Genomic DNA, 18,270 nt, shown 5'->3' on the forward strand with positions numbered 1-18,270 from the left:
TACTCTACATGAGTATATGTGTATAACAAATAATTCTAGGAAAAAGGAATTTTATTCTGTCTTTGTTTTTCGTGTGCATTTCCTTCCTGCTGTGCCAATTACTGCTGGCAAATGTTGCAATTCCTCATGGATGACAAGATGCAGTGGTAGCTCAGTGGATTAAGGTGCTGGACTAGTAAACAAAAGGTCATTATTTCAACCCCCACCAATGCCAAGCTATCACGGTTGGGCCCTTGAGCAGGGCCATTAGGCTTTAACTGCTTGTATTGCATTGCATTGACAAATTGCTTTGGACAGCAGTGTCTTTTAAATGCTGGAAATGTGAATGTCTGATGTGAGGTTTAAATTCAGATTAATATTAGGAGGTGAAATCAGTGTTATTAGATTTATTTAGCTAACTTGTAAGCCAAAGTTGTGAATCCAATCCTGACCAATCCTGCTGTTCTAAAACTGTTTTATTTATTTATGATAACAGTGTAATTTGACACAAGCATATGATTTAGGCTTGCTTACATTTCATTGATTTTGGATGAGATAGATGTCTAGTACTTGTCAGCTATATTAGTCTAACAGTGCACTCACAGCAGCTGCTAATTTTTGCCTTGTTGCCCAATTTGCTGATCACTCATTTGCTTGTATTCACACCAGCATCCTCATCATCACCTATGGATGTTTTTAAACTCAAGCTGACCTTTGGTTGCCATGGTTTAACTGAAGCCAAGTAAAAAAATATATAATTATCATTATTTATTATGATTTCAATGTCATGTTTTACACTTTGTTTACATTCATGACAGAAATGGTAGCTACCCATTACACAAGATTCATCAGTTCAAGTTTTAATGTCAAACACGGTCATGGACAATTTGCATGACTTTGGACTGTGAGAGGAAACCGGAGCTCCCACAAGTAAGATGTGTTCCTACTAAAAATAAAAATTGTGGGTCAATAAATTTCATCCCTGAATAGTGCATCACTCTTTGCAGTCAATATGACAAGAAAACTGCATTTGTTCTTTGCGATTACTATCTTGCCATCTACTTTGCCATCTAGCTACACACCACAACAGCTTGCAACAATGAGTTTCTCCTGCATCTCTAGTAGGAACAATTAGTAATCAGTAGGAACTATTTCACAACGACTACTGCTTAATGCTCAGTGCTCAATTTCTATTGGTAATCGCCACATCTTTTCACTCCTAATTTGCATAAAGTTATACTTTGCTCAACCTTGTCATGTCCCTGATTCCACCTACTTTGAATTGTCAACACTCGCACTGCCTCCTTTCCTCAAACTGCCAGCTCTAATTGAAAATGACAGTCGCGTCACGTCTCTGCCTGTGTGAACGCAGGGTTAGAGCTCCAACAGCCAACATACAGTGCCTTGCAAAAGTATTCAGCCCCCTTGAACTTTTCAACCTTTTGCCACATTTCAGGCTTCAAACATAACGATATGAAATTGTAATTTTTTGTGAAAAATCAACAACAAGTGGGACACAATCGTGAAGTGGAACGAAATTTATTGGATATTTTAAACTTTTTTTAGAAATAAAAAACTGAAAAGTGGGGCGTGCAATATTATTCAGCCCCCTTGCGTTAATACTTTGTAGCGCCACCTTTTGCTGCGATTACAGCTGCAAGTCGCTTGGGGTATGTCTCTATCAGTTTTGCACATCGAGAGACAGAAATTTTTGCCCATTCTTCCTTGCAAAACAGCTCGAGCTCAGTGAGGTTGGAGGGAGAGAGTTTGTGAACAGCAGTTTTCAGCTCTTTCCACAGATTCTCGATGGGATTCAGGTCTGGACTTTGACTTGGCCATTCTAACACCTGGATACGTTTATTTGTGAACCATTCCATTGTAGATTTTGCTTTATGTTTTGGATCATTGTCTTGTTGGAAGATAAATCTCCGTCCCAGTCTCAGGTCTTTTGCAGACTGCAACAGGTTTTCTTCCAGAATGGTCCTGTATTTGGCTCCATCCATCTTCCCATCAATTTTAACCATCTTCCCTGTCCCTGCTGAAGAAAAGCAGGCCCAAACCATGATGCTGCCACCACCATGTTTGACAGTGGGGATGGTGTGTTCAGGGTGATGAGCTGTGTTGCTTTTACGCCAAACATAACGTTTTGCATTGTGGCCAAAAAGTTCGATTTTGGTTTCATCTGACCAGAGCACCTTCTTCCACATGTTTGGTGTGTCTCCCAGGTGACTTTTTATAGATATCTTTGAGAAATGACTTTCTTCTTGCCACTCTTCCATAAAGGCCAGATTTGTGCAGTGTACGACTGATTGTGTCCTATGGACAGAGTCTCCCACCTCAGCTGTAGATCTCTGCAGTTCATTCAGAGTGATCATGGGCCTCTTGGCTGCATCCCTGATCAGTCTTCTCCTTGTTTGAGCTGAAAGTTTAGAGGGACGGCCGGGTCTTGGTAGATTTGCAGTGGTCTGATACTCCTTCCATTTCAATATGATCGCTTGCACAGTGCTCCTTGAGATGTTTAAAGCTTGGGAAATCTTTTTGTATCCAAATCCGGCTTTAAACTTCTCCACAACAGTATCTCGGACCTGCCTGGTGTGTTCCTTGGTCTTCATGATGCTCTCTGCGCTTTAAACAGAACTCTGAGACTGTCACAGAGCAGGTGCATTTATACGGAGACTTGATTACACACAGGTGGATTCTATTTATCACCATCAGTCATTTAGGTCAACATTGGATCATTCAGAGATCCTCACTGAACTTCTGGAGTGAGTTTGCTGCACTGAAAGTAAAGGGGGCTGAATAATATTGCACGCCCCACTTTTTAGTTTTTTATTTCTAAAAAAAGTTTAAAATATCCAATAAATTTCGTTCTACTTCACGATTGTGTCCCACTTGTTGTTGATTCTTCACAAAAAATTACAATTTCATATCGTTATGTTTGAAGCCTGAAATGTGGCAAAAGGTTGAAAAGTTCAAGGGGGCTGAATACTTTTGCAAGGCACTGTATTTTGGTAGATCGGCTACATTTAGTGAAACTTTTTGTGAAATTGGCTCTCTGCTAAGCTACTGCTTTTATAAGTAAGATCAAATATCTAAAGGTTAAGACCCGGGCTATATTTAGTCTCTTGTATCCCGGTGCAGCTCAGTATCAAAGCCATGAGGACCTAGTGAATTATTAACATGCAACATGAAATGAATACACACGCATAGCATCAAGTTTAAATCGATTAGGAGAGTAAAAACAATAGTGTTTCATTTTAAATCTATTTTTTCTACTTCATATAAATGATAGCAGTGTGTGGTGTTCATTTTGACAGAACAGACACTGTTGCGCTACACACACTGCTGTGTTCGAACTTGCTACAATTCTTCATTGGTTTTATGGAAAACGAAACAATCGCCGTGCTGCATAACAAACAGAGAACGTGCTAATGGTATCCGCAGAACTTACGACACATTTATATCATTTTATATTGCAATTTTGCATGACTTTGTCAGTGTGAACATCCGAGCACGATGCACCGCGTGAAGGAGTTACTGCAGCTGGAAAGTTTACGGTTTCAGAATAGTAAAGTGTCAATCACGGCAACCTCCTTCTGCGGCAGCAATTACGAATGAAATTCCCCATCAGTCGTGCTGCTTTAGCTTCCCACCAGCTGTTAAACACAGCACAGCACAGTGGAAAGTCGAACAAAACAAAAGCAATAAGCGAAAAGTGATACTTGCTTGAGCACAGATTGAAAATATCAGCGACTTCCTGTGCTTTAAGTGCTGACAGGGTTAAGAGCTCCACTGATCGATGGCATTCGTCATTATTGATTGCCGGCTTGCAGGACATAAATTACTGTAGTGCGGTGAGAAGAGCCTGGCCCAGCTTATATAAGGGATATTATTCATCAACAGGTGTACAATACCACACCTTTAGGACAACTAATCGAATAATGAGCAAGCCGAGAGTTACAGACGAGGTGAAGACAACAAAAAAGCCAGTTCAGTGTTACTGATTAAAATACACTAATATATTGTATGGCTGTTTTTAACCTGTCGCCCATGGGTCATTTTTAACCTTCACATTACTGTATGTTGCATATATTATTCTTAGACATAAATGCCCATAAGACCAATTTGTGGCTATAATTGAGGCCCAATGTGGCATGTTAACTAAAAGGTTTGGAAAACACTGGTGTAGAGTGTAGTCGAAACACCTTTTTCCAAACCATGGTGTTGTTTGGTCTGTTCCATGGTTTAAAAAAAACTTTCTTAGTTCCTATTGTTAGTTTGTCCAGCCTCAGGAGCAAACACTGCTTACACACTGCCCTCAGGCTCTCTTTAAATCCCTATTAGATTATTAGATCTATTAGATGTGGATCTAATGGTGCGTGTGTGGGTGAGGGATCTATTAGATGTGGATCTGATGGTGCGTGTGAGGGTGAGAGATCTATTAGATGTGGATCTGATGGTGCGTGTGAGGGTGAGAGATCTATTAGATGTGGATCTGATGGTGCGTGTGAGGGTGAGGGAGCTATTAGATGTGGATCTGATGGTGCGTGTGAGGGTGAGGGAGCTATTAGATGTTGATCTCATGGTGAGGGTGAGGGATCTATTAGATGTTGATCTGATGGTGCATGTGAGGGTGAGAGATCTATTAGATGTGGATCTGATGGTGCATGTGAGGGTGAGAGATCTATTAGATGTGGATCTGATGGTGCGTGTGAGGGTGAGGGATCTATTAGATGTCGATCTCATGGTGAGGGTGAGGGATCTATTAGATGTCGATCTCATGGTGAGGGTGAGGGATCTATTAGATGTCGATCTCATGGTGAGGGTGAGGGATATATTAGATGTTGATCTGATGGTGCATGTGACGGTGAGAGATCTATTAGATGTGGATCTGATGGTGCGTGTGAGGGCGAGAGATCTATTAGATGTCGATCTCATGGTGGGTGTGGGGATGAGGGATCTATTAAATGTCGATCTCATGGTGAGGGTGAGGGATATATTAGATGATGATCTGATGGTGCATGTGAGGGTGAGAGATCTATTAGATGTGGATCTGATGGTGCGTGTGAGGGTGAGGGAGCTATTAGATGTTGATCTCATGGTGAGGGTGAGGGATCTATTAGATGTTGATCTCATGGTGAGGGTGAGAGATATATTATATGTTGATCTGATGGTGCATGTGACAGTGAGAGATCTATTAGATGTGGATCTGATGGTGCATGTGAGGGTGAGGGATCTATTAGATGTGGATCTAATGGTGGGTGTGGGGATGAGGGATCTATTAGATGTCAATCTCATGGTGAAGGTGAGGGATATATTAGATGATGATCTGATGGTGCATGTGAGGGTGAGGGATCTATTAGATGTGGATCTGATGGTGCGTGTGAGGGTGAGGGATCTATTAGATGTCGATCTCATGAACAACGATTGGCTTGTTGTTCATACAGGGAGGGAGCCGGACCAGGGTTTCTCATAACTGGTGCAATTACGACCTATGCTGGCTGATTGAGGGTGTGGTCTCCGTGCACAAGGCTGATCCGCATATGAACTCGCCTAGTGCAGGTGAAAAGAGGCAGTCGGTACTGCACATGTGTCGGAGGGGGTGTGTGTCAGTTGTGAGGCTTCCAGTTAGCAGTGGAGGGTTGTATCGGTAGAGGTGAGGCATAGCAATCAGGGTATTTGAATACGACTAGATTAGGGAAGAAAATTGGGGAGAAAAACTGAAGAAAAAGAAAAAAATCTGCTATCATTCATAAATACCTAAAGTGAAATGACTGGGACTGCGACATGCTTAGTGTTTATGCAGCAGTGTGTTAGCTGTCATCTCTGCAGCAGACCGAACGACATTCATAAACCTTTACATTCATGTACTGCATTTTGGTCTTTGTGGCCTGATTGTAAATGAAACACATGGGACACATTCAGAGTCTATTCACAGTGAAACAGCTGCAAGGGCTACACATCACATCTGTCAAACTATTCCAGCTTATCCATACCTTCACCCAAGTTCACGTCACAGTTTAATTGGGGAAATGCATTTGTGTTTGTGTACATGTATAGATTGTTTCAGTTTAGTCCTCTGAGACTGGAACCAGATAAGAGATCAGAGTGCTGCAGCAGCTGAATGTGATGAACTCAATTGGCCTTATTTGTTAACAATTAGACAATCAAGGTTAGCTAAATTAACTTGGCAACTTCAAGCCCCAGGAACTAGCGGTGCAATGGAGCCATTTAGGATTAATACCTTGCAGCATTAAGAAAATAAAGCGCAGCTGTTTGGCATGGCTGACTGGCTTCTGCAAGCATTCAGCACCTTGCCTCATTTCCTCTTGATATCTAATAAGATTTCTAATCTCTTGGCAGAGTTTCGGGCTGCACCATTAATAAGATAAAGGAATTTCTTCATCACTAACAGTCTGAACATTACAAAGCAGGCACAGAGGCAAACACATGAAAGTGTTGCAAAGCAGTAAAATGATGAGGATTTTACATTTGCTTTATTTACAGATGACTACGTACACATATATGCAGTTTGTTAAGTTTTGACTTTAAAAGTGACTTACTTACACCGATCACATAGACATAGCATTATGACCACCTTTCTAATATTGTGTTGGTCCCCCTTTTGCTGCCAAAACAGCCCTGCAACTGTGATGCTCTGTGTATTCTGACACCTTTCTATCAGAACCAGCACGAACTTCTTCAGCAATTTGATCTACAGCAGCTCGTCTGTTGTATCGGACCACACGGGCCAGCCTTCGCTCCCGACATGCATAAGTGAGCTATTGCCGGTTTACCACTGCAGACCGGGAACACCCCACAAGAGCTGCAGTTTTGGAGATGCTCTGACCCAGTAATCTAGCCATCACAATTTGGCCCTTGTCAAACTCGCTCAAATTGTTACACTTGTTCATTTTTCCTGCTTCTAACATCAACTTTGTTCACTTGCTGCCTAATATATCTCACCCACTAACAGGTGCCGTGATGATAATCAGTGTTATTCACTTCACCTGTCAGTGGTCAATAATGTAATGCCTGGTCGGTATATACTGGCACATACGTATGTACAAGAGATCAAAAATGTTCTGCACTTTTAGATTTTGGTTGGAAGAGGTGAGGGGTGGGAGGAGTGGTAATCGGTCGTGTCTGAGAGACTAAGAGACGCTTATAGTCCGGATTTAGCTCCATCTGATTTCCACCTTTTTGGATGCCCAAAGAAGCTTTAAGGGGAAGAAGATTTTCATGTGATGATGATGTGAAAGCAGCACTGCATCAGTGGCTACCAACCAAAAACAGTTTTTGCTGATGGCATTAAAAAGTTGGTACGACGCTGGGAAAATGCATCGGAGGGTGATGATGTAGAAAAGTGATGTCATTTGTTTTTGAAATTCTTAATAAATAGAGTTTAAAAAAAAAAGTGTGGAAACTTTTTGAAGAACTCTATAGTCTTGACATACCACTGACATTCATATAACTAGTGGTAGAATTTATTTAGAATTAAAATAAGCATGCAGATAAGTATTTAAATGCAGGGTTTTGTGAATAAAGATGAGTAACAACATAGTGTACATAGTGTGTACAACATTACTTGTGTACTTTAATTCTTTGTACTTTAATAGTTTTTGCTTTAATGTACCTGGAGCTGCTGTAATAACTGACTTTCCCTATGGGATTAATAAAGTTATCTATCTATCTATCTATCTATCTATCTATCTATCTATCTATCTATCTATCTATCTATCTATCTATCTATCTATCTATCTATCTATCTATCTATCTATCTATCTATCTATCTATCTATCTATCTATCTAACCATCTAACCATCTATCCATCTATCCATCTATCCATCTATCCATCTATCCATCCATCCATCCATCCATCCATCCATCTATCTAGTCTCCTTATGTATGACCATAATGTACAACACCCACTGTGATGTATATGCATGCATGGTGGGATGGTTGTTTCATATTCTTTTGCTTGAAAATTTTTGTTTTCTAAAGTTTTGAAGTTCTGTTTCTGACTGTATACACATTTAATTGAATCAAAACAAACTAACCATTCTGGGCTTTTGGCCCTAAATATCTCCTTAAAAATATATAGATAAATGTACTGCAGAATTTGCGGGTTACTGGAAACAAGATTACTGTCTTGCTTTTGTGTAAGATGTTTCTCTCTGTGTATCACTAATTAGTGAACAATAGTATCTACATTGTCTTAAGCTCGTATAGTGTTTGATTAACATCTACAATAGACCACTGTTTTAACAGTTTGCTTCATAATTAGGTTGGATTTATATTTATTAAATGATTAAGAGGAATTTATAATGCTGTTGTATTTAATAAACATGTTAACTATATTTTTATACAAACACTGGGCAATTTACTAGGTATACATCCTCTGAGTTCTTTTAAAATGTATTTATTTATTAGTATTGTAACGACATGTTTTACACACTTTGGTTACATTCATGACAGGAACGGTAGTTACTGGTTACACAAGATTCATCAGTTCACATGTTTAATGTCAAACACAGTCATGAACAATTCTGTATCTCCAATTAACCTGACTGCAGGTTTTTGGACTGTGGGAGGAAACTGGAGCTCCAGGAGAAAACCCACTTAGAAAGGACCCAGACCACCCCACTGGGGTATCGAACCCAGGACCTTCTTACTTTAAGGTGACAGTGTGACAGTGCTACCAACTGAGCACCTTGCAAATAGTAGCAAATGTTACCTGCATTTGGGTGAAAAGCTTCTTTGTTGCACCAGATGCTTTTATAACAACAGAAGTAGTGCCACTGTTATACTGAGAAAGGTTTACTACTGTATATAAATTATGTATGCACATTATCATTAGTGGTCCTGCAGTGGTATTAATAATAAAAATCATCATCATAACTTGGTGCCATAGTTGCTAAACTTATTGACGTTCAACAAAACTCTTCTGGCTTTGCTTCTGATGTGACTTGATTAACTGCATTGGTGGTATAGTGGTGAGCATAGCTGCCTTCCAAGCAGTTGACCCGGGTTCGATTCCCGGCCAACGCATATCTTTAAATAATTTCCCTTGAGATTAATAAAGTTCTATCTATTAACATGTTGGAAACTGTTGATCTTTATTTTATTAATTGTACAGCTCTTATAATAAAGAGAAGTGGTAAAATAATTTTTTTATCATTTATTGTCCTGATTTAAACAATGTTCATATGTTCTTGACACAAAATGGATTAATAATAACAAATAAAAAATCATTATTAATGTGGTTGGTTTTGTAGTGCTACTTGCTGATCTGGCCGGGCGTCCTACAGACAATTGGCTGTGTCTGAGCAGGGGAAGGTCGGATGGGGTAGGGGTCAAATTTTAGCACATTTACTCTGAGTAACTACCATTAGTTAAACATGTAATATATCCCTGACCCTCACATGCAGAATTGTTATGAAATAGGCACTGCTACATGCCTATTGAGATATTTCAGTCGATTGGTGCAGGTCAACAAGTTGGTGAATCTTAAGGCTCTAGATTTAAAGCTAATTTGAAGTTGGCAGACTAAAAACTCTTTTAGAAACTTCGGTTTAAGACTCGTTAGATGGTTGCTGACATTAAAATTGCCTTAAAAGCGCTAAATTCTAATTAGCACTGCAATGTTTTGACGAAAACGATCAGGGTGAGCTTGCGATGCGTCATGAACCACAGAGGAGTATTAGCGGGCTGATGTAAAGAGCACTGCGGGGTAACGGTGTTAGCATGAGTAATGGCGTTAGCGTGAAAATGGCTTGTTTGTGGAATAACAGTGCTCACACGCAGTACGCTCTATCAGCCCAAGCCCACTGCATCCTCTTCACTGCGCACTAAGGATCTGTGTGAATGGCCTGGGGCATACACGCACAAACACGCACACACACATACACACACACTCATAGACATACGCACTTGTGGGCCTGACTCAGCATTTACGTTGTGGTGTGGCGCTTGCAGCTAATCAAGAGTGTGAACTGACAATGGTTAATTAAATGTCTTACATTTCAGTAAGAATGAAGATGTTTCCCAGGTCTATATTAAAATGTTTCTAGTTTCTACACTTAATGCTAGGACGTCCTCATGATATAACATTCTATGACTGTTCTTTAAAAAGTTTCCGCACTTTTTAAACTTAATTTATTAAGAATTTCAAAAACAAATGACACGACTTTTCTACAGTCACCTTCTGATGCACTTTTCCAGTGCCGTACCAGCACTGCTGCTTTCACATCATCACATGAAAGTCTTCTTCCCCTTAAAGCTTCTTTGAGCATCCAAAAAGGTGGAAATCGGATGCCACTAAATCCAGACTACAAGCGTCTCTCAGACACGACCAATTACTACTCCTCCCACCCTCACTGTTTCCAACCAAAATATAAAAGTGTGGGAACTTTTTGAAGATCCCACATAGTAACATCTAGCTTATATTTGTCACAGATAAACATTATTTATATAGTACTTTTCTAAGCTTGAGCTGAAAAGTACTTCACAGTATCTTAAAAGCTGGTGCAGAGAGTCTGATATTAAGTGGAAGACCATTCCATAGTTTAGGTGCACACACAGTAAACGTACAATACCCTTTCACTTTAAGCAACCTAGAACTAATACAGAAAGCTAACAATTCACAAATGTGTTTAGGCGATTCACTGTGAAATCCTTAAATGTATCCTTAATTAGAATGGCAACCAGTGAAGATGTTACTTGGCTGATGTGATTGATCACCATGTCCAGTTTCTGTTAAAAGCCAAGCAGCTGCATTTTGAACCAAATGAAGTCTTGCCGATGCTCCCTGACCAAGACACATATATAAGTACGTCCTACCTAATTCACGGCTGTGAAAATCTCACCACGAACCGTGAAACAAGCCTTTTCACATGCAATTTGCTATGAAATTCAAAATTTAAGGTTTGTGTTTAGCGATTTAACATTTTTCATTCACGCAGCGTTCAAGGGGCTTATGTTTACTGGTTAATTTGCACAGCAATCCTACGGCAATTCAGTTAGCAATCAGTTAGTCAAAATGTCCAAGATGTCGAAGTGTAAAGCAGCTAAAAACATGACTCGGGAAAACTCCCAACCTATTATGTGGACGCAGAGGGGTGTGTCAAAACATGGATGAGTATTTTCATCTTTGATGTTCTAGGTTTACATTCAACTATTAAGGTATGTGAGTGTTATTTAATGACTGCCGTGAAATGTGGCACTTTATTTTAAAAATCCATGAAATCTGTGATTTTTGAAAAATGAGGTTTGTGAAATTAAGCACATTTTCTTGTGAATTTAGTAGGACCCTATATATAATGTATAGCAACATTCCAATAGATATAAAACAAAAGCATGAATAATTCTTTCTAACTCCTGAAAAGACAAGACAGGTAGACAGCTACAAGTAAGATTTATATAAGCAGGCACTCACTCGTCCTAATTATTGAGTTTTAGGTGTTTCAGCCACAAGCTTGACCCAATAATCTGGGGACTCTGAGGTTTAGAACGGCAGCAGGAATCAAGTATCACTGAAACAGGAAAACTTTACCTCAGTGTGACCATTGAAGTGAGTCTACAGTATATGTCCTCACCTTAATAAAACAAAGCCAGAACGTAATGAAGATTGGCCAGCATGTTATGTTCCTCCTGGTATTTGTTGGATCTTTGAACTTATCTCTGAAGCATGAGGCATAAAACTACGGTACAGGTATCAAAGCCAAAAGCCTGTTTGGGAGGCTTAAATCAGGACACGTGTAAAGAAAATTGGTTTTGTCTGCTAGGCCTTACATCTCCCAAAAGAGAGAAAGAAGAGACAGAGAAGAGAAGAAGAGAGGAGAGAGAGCAACAGTAATAAAGCAGACTAGACAACAATGAAGTAATAAAGACTAGAATTGAGACAGAATCATTTACCGCCAGCGTGAGGAGATGCCATTATTTCAGTGCCCTAGCGTAACATTAACTTTTTATCAATTATACAGAGACAGGAAGGACACGGAAGGGTAAGGTGCAGACTGGCACTTTATAATTCACTTTGGTTGGTGCAAAAGCAGTTGCTGTTCAGTTCCCCGTTTCTCATTTCATTTCATAGCCAGAGTAAAAAAAAAAGGAAAGTAAAAAAGGAAAGTATAAGGTCTCACCTGAAGGAAAGTGCTCATTAATCGCCCAGTTGTCCACCTGAAGTGTTGCATTGCCCCCATTACGTGTGAATCGTACCACGTGATACTTGCCATCGTTCACTGGCATGCTGGTCTCTTGCACCACGATATCGACTGTACCTATGTTGAACGTTACACCGATTTTACCTTGCTCCTGTAACACACAAAATACAGAACCTGTTAATGCCACATTCATCCAGCAAATCAGCAAATAAACAAACCTTACAATAGAAACAAAATTACTGCTGTCAATCAGCACATCGTCAGTGTTTAAACTGCACAAAAATTAAAACTGTTGTTAGTGCTAATTTGGTGTTACTGTAAAGTAAAACATTAAGACTGTTATATATATTCATTAGTTTCTGATTCCAACAATTTCCATTACATAAATGTTGATTAGTGACACTGATGGATGTTCTGTCTGCTGAAGAGAAATAGGAAAACAATTTAAAATAAATAAATAAATAAAATAAAGAGCAAAACACTATTTTCCACAATACAGTAAAGCTTTTCCAGTTTATATATGTTAACATTTCGGACATTTAGCAGATGCTTTTACCCAAAAAGTCCAACAGTACTGTTGCCTAGTGGGTAGAGCTTTGGGCTATTAATTGAAAGGTTAAGAGATCAAATCCCAGTTCTGCCATGCAGCCACTGTTGGGTCCTTGAGCAAGGCCCTTAACCCTCTCGACTCCAGGGGCGCTGTACAATGGCCAACCCTGCGCTCTGACCCCAGCTTCCAAACAAGGTGGGATATGTGAAGAAAGAATACTGTTGTACTGCACATCTGTAGATGTATATATGACAAATAAAGGCATTCTATTTTATTCTAGTATACAGTCTAAGCAAGCGAGGGTTAAGGGTCTTGCCTAACCAGGCAGTGATGGGACTTATTAATACTCCAGCACCTTATCCACTTGTCTACAAGTGCCCTGTAGTTTCTAATGTTAGCAGTGTTAAAGAATCACTTCTGAGATGGAAGCACAATCTCTTTTTTGATGGGAACACAAGCCATGACCACTGACAGGTTGTTGGGCGGCCAAGACTCATTGATGCCAGATGAGATAAAGGCTTTGGCATCTGATACGGACCAACATAAGAGCTACAGTGGCTCAAACTGCAGATCGTTTTGATATTGATTAGGTGAATGAGGCAAAACATTAGAACACAGCACATGAGCGTACTTTTTAATTTTAGAAAACCCTATTTTATTTATGCATTTTCTCCCATTTTCTCCCAATTTAGCGTGGTCAATCTGTCTTCCGCTGCTGGGGGATCCCTGATTGCAGTCGAGGTGGGTATATTGCTGCTCACACCTCCTCCAACCCACGTGCAGCCCTTAGCGGAACCCTTTTTCACCAATGCATTCTGCACAGGCGCCTCTCCTATATGCCAATCAGAGTCCACCCACATAGTCCGGACATCCTGCCCTAGCAGAAATATGTCTGCTGCAGGCATGGCCAATTATGCCCTCTGGATGGCGCCCAGCCGACCGGTGGCAACGCCGAGTTTCGAACCAAGGAGTTCAGAATATTGGTGCCGGTGTGCTAGTGGAATATCTCGCTATGCCACCTGGGCACCTTTAGTTTGTTATTTTTATATACTGTATTTTGGGTTCAGCTGTAGATTTTGGTTAGAATAAACATGACATGTATGGACATGATGTGTGAAGGATGTCATTAATGATTAATAATTAATTTGTTTTAATTAGTTCAGATAAGAACAAAAAAAAGCAAATACATAAACACTGGCGTTTCTTGATAGTCTGTAACCAGGTGCTTTGGGTGCTAATAACCATGGCTGGATTACTGACCGGGCCAGTGGGGCCAGCGCCCAGGGGCCCTTGAGGTCAGAGGGCCCCGGGGGGGGGCCCTGGCCCAAAACATTTTGCGATGCCTATCAACATTTATGATACAATATATTTTTATTTCCGAGGGCCCTCCATTTTAAGGATCCTCTGACTATTAGGGACTTTGACCCCAGGGCCTCTTGGGGGCCCTAGCCATGCTTTTGGGGCCCATAGCCATGCTTTTGGGCCCTAGCCATGCTTTTGGGCCCTAGCCATGCTTTTGGGCCCCTTATGAAAATGGATTAGGCGTTGTGGCACTGCTCTGACTTCGACTTCTGGCTATTAGGGGTCCTAGGAAAGAGGGGGGCATATTTTTAGAGGGCCCTGGTTATGAGAGCCCCTACCAGGGGGCCCTAGAGAAGAGCAGGGCATACCATTAGAGGGCCCTTGATCACGAGGGCCCCTGCTATGGGGCCCTTGACTTCCATAGAAGTCATTTACCATGGCTCCTTGACTTTCTAGGGACCTACAAATTGCCAGGCAAGCTACCATATTTCATATTTCATTCAGGATTAGGATGCGCCAAAACCGCCTGAACTCACTGTCACTTCTGGCCATTGAATCAGATTTGGTCAGACAGCTTAATTTTGATGAATTAGTGGATGACTTTGCAAGAAAGAAGAGTAGAAAGAAACTTATATAAAATAGATTCTTGTGTTAGGGTTAGTTATTGACAGGTTGTTTAATGTGTGTGTGGGGGGGTTACTAGTTGCCCAGGGGCCCAGACTATCCTTAATCCGTCCTTGCTAATAACACATTGTCCTGGATTAGCTCTGGTTAGGATCCAGAATGATCTATTAGTATCGGCGACCTCTGATAAACTCGCCTGACTAATGAAAAGAATTCATCAGCACTCGAGCCCTCTTCACATCGTTTAGTCCGTGGGATCAGACTCATTGATCTGAATCAATAGCATTAGCTAAACGTGAGCGATAAGGAAGGTTAATGGTAAAGTGAAGCATGCAGTATTTGTTGGGTGAGATCTGACCCTGAAACCTGGCAGCACTATAGATAAAGAGCTATAAATTAATCAGTAGGGTGGCAACAGGAGGAGGAGGAGGAAACCGTCTGAAGTTGTTGGGCTCAACATCTGCAGCATGAGTGTGGAATATAAAACAGAGGAATGAAGATGCTGTGACACAGTTATGCTATCATGTGTAGCTGTTCTCACAATCATGTTACATCTTTTTGACATCTACTCATTAACTCTCATATAGTGTTCTCCACAAGCCCTCCTCCCATATCCTTCCTAAGCTTCTCGGGTTGTTTGGACATATTTTAGGGTTATGTTAAACCCGATCTGGCATTGGTCTTACTTGTAGCAGCACGGTAAAGAATGACGGTTGATAAATAGCACCGGGGGAGATGTTTATCAGTGAGCAGCCGATTTATCATTGCACATCTCCGAATAGGAAATCTAGGCCAGGACTTTCAAGTTCATTTGGAAAACCTGGACACTTTGTAAAATTCTTACTAAAGTATCCAGCTGTGCTTTTATCCTTAATCACTTAAGTCACTTAATCATGAATAATTTACTAATTCTGTACAGATGTTTATTATTTTCTGTGGAGCTACAGATGGAGTAGAGGTGTGATGGTGTACTGGTGGGACACTAATCACAGGCTCATCATGTTATGAAGGATAAGACACAAGATGAAGTTATATTCAGTTTTCTATTTTGTTTAAATATTTGCATAATCAATCTTATAGAATAGGCTGACTTTCAATCAACATTTTAGCTTCATCCTCTTTGCTCCTGTGCAGGCTACTTGAGTTTCTCAACACCAAAATGGTCAACCATGTCATCATGGACTTCAATTCTGCACAGAGGCAAAGTCGCACTGCCTGAAAGTTAGAAGTTATGAATGTATAGCGCCTCTCTATCTGCCAATCAGGGTCCTTAAACAGCGCTTGAAGACCCCACCCACATAGTCTGGTCATCCCACCCTAGCAGAACCGTGTCTGCTGTAGGTACTGCCAATTATGCCCACTAGATGGTGACCAGCCGGCCGATGGCAATGCCGAGTTTCAAACCGAGGAGTTCGGAATTACTTGCTTTGCCACCTGGGCGTCATACCAACTTTTTAATGCCATCAGCAAAAAATGTTTTTGGTTGGTAGCCACTGATGCAGTGCTGCTTTCTTATCATCATCACATGAAAATCTTCTTCCCCTTAAAGCTTCTTTGAACATCCAAAAAGGTGGAAATCAGATGGTGCTAAATCCAGACTATAAGCTCTCTCAGTCTCTCAGGCACGAACAATTACTACTCCTCCCCCCCTCCGGGTTCCAACCGAAATATAAAAGTGCAGAAACTTTTTGAAGATCACTTGTATATTATATCATTGAATTCATACACCTGCAGTAGCTGTGGCTGACATCTTGAGATGTCCACATAGTATACATGTTCTCTAAAAGTATATATAAACCTTTCATCTTAACTGCTGTAAAGTATTTTAAAAGTATTTTTTACTGAAAGTGTTTCACATGAATAATGACTGAGTTGTAAAAAATAAAACTGAATTTATAAGAAACTTGTTTTACTAAGAATGGGTTTTGTAAGGCAGGAACAGCAACCAAAGCAAGTGCAGTTATCAATCAAAGTGTGTATGAAAACATCAGTTTCTATTATGCTAGTGCCTGCATGCGAACACACACACACACACACACACATTATTTTGACAGTATATTTGCTAGCAAAGTATACAAAAAAATGAATCCTCAACCAAATCAGATCTCACCTCTCACCACCAAACTGTCGGCCTCTCATTTTGGACACATTATGAAAAAGACAGTCATGCTTCAAAGAGTTGAAGGTAGATGAGAAAGAAGACAGACAGCAATGAGATAGATGGATACACTTATAGACTGTATACTGCTGTATTTCAGTGGGCTGGTGCAGCATATTAGTAAAAGCAATGCTGCTGGAAACGTCAGTGCCTAAGTTCCAGGTGTTCAAATCCCTGAAGTACAGAAGGCACATGGTGTTACATGAACCCAGAGATTGTAGGGACACGTATCAGTGAATTTCAGTGCACTCTTAGTGCTGGTCCCAAGCCTAGATCATCAACATACTGATAGAAATCACACAAACTGGATCAGCCAGTGGTTTCAATTTTTAACCTTAGACTTTTGAAGTAATCTTGAGTAAAGGCCTCTCTGGGTTGATGTATGTATTTAATTTCCATTGACTGTTGTTAATTATTGAAATAAAAAAATAAAAAATCACACAATTTAGATTTCCAAAAAAAGCTAAAATAACTGCTGGGCACCACGGTGGGTCAGAGGGTAGCACTATCACCTCACAGCAGGTTTGATTCCCAGGTGGAGCGATCCAGGTTTTTTCTGTGTGGAGTTTGCATGTTCTACCCAAGTCCATGTGGTTTTCTCCAGGAGATCTGGTTTATTCCATGCAGTCTGGTTAACTGGGGATACAAAATTGCCCTACATGTCTGTGTGTGTGTGTGTGTGTGTGTGTGTGTGTTTGAGTGTGTTTGCCCTGTTATGGACTGGTGGCCCGTCCAGGGTGAAGTGCACCCACTCCGACCCTGACCAGGATAAAGCAGTGGGTGGTAAAACAGACAATGAATGAATGAATAAAATAACTGCTTTAATATTACATTTACATTTTCGGCATTTAGCGGACGCCTTTATCCAAAGCGACTTACAGTACTGTGACAGCATGCAGTCTAAGCAATTGAGGGTTAAGGGCCTTGCTCAATGGCCCAACAGACGCAACCTGGCAGTGGTGGGGTTTGAACCAATGACTTTCAGATTACTAGTCCAGTACCTTAACTACTAGGCTACAACAATAGAACAAAACCTATTGTTTACTGAACACATATGTTTTCAGAGTAAATATTAAACCTAGCAAAGTGACTGAAACACTAAACAAGACGAATAATGTAGAGAATTTTCTTTTGAATGTCTTTCTGCCTTTTCAAATGAAAAAAGCCTCAAACGGCTGCATTTCTTTTATGATCACAGAGACACTATCTTTACATTTTGCATCTAAGCGATCGCTTTACGTGTCGCCTGCTTTGTCCTCATCCAATTTCTAATATTACTAAGCTCATACCAGGCAGGATGTGACTAAGAAAATGCTTTTGGCTCGTGATGCATTAAAGTGAGCAGCGGGTTAAAATTGCACTATATTGAATATCACACACCGAGGTTAGTGTAAATATTTCATGCAGTATTGGAGCTGACACTGTTTCTTAATGCCCGGAGGAATGTGTGGCTGCTGTGTTGAGTCATCACGTACACTAGCGTCCTGTAGGTT

General features: G+C 40.5%; 1 protein-coding gene and 1 non-coding gene across 5 annotated transcripts in view; one reads left to right on the plus strand and one right to left on the minus strand.

Annotated features, from left to right (window-relative positions):
• nrxn3a (neurexin 3a) overlaps positions 1–18,270 on the minus strand; it is a 383,783-nt gene that overhangs the window by 67,360 nt on the left and 298,153 nt on the right. For all 4 annotated transcript variants that reach the window (XM_063007913.1, XM_063007914.1, XM_063007912.1 and 1 more), the window contains one exon: positions 12,123–12,294. In XM_063007913.1, coding sequence (XP_062863983.1) covers positions 12,123–12,294 — 172 coding nt within the window. The remainder of the gene's footprint in view (positions 1–12,122; positions 12,295–18,270) is intronic.
• Positions 8,959–9,030, plus strand: trnag-ucc (transfer RNA glycine (anticodon UCC)). Its single transcript has one exon. It is a non-coding gene; the product is annotated as a tRNA-Gly (tRNA).

Source organism: Trichomycterus rosablanca, chromosome 13 (assembly GCF_030014385.1).
Source record: "Trichomycterus rosablanca isolate fTriRos1 chromosome 13, fTriRos1.hap1, whole genome shotgun sequence".
In the NCBI taxonomy this organism is placed as follows: Eukaryota; Metazoa; Chordata; class Actinopteri; order Siluriformes; family Trichomycteridae; genus Trichomycterus; species Trichomycterus rosablanca.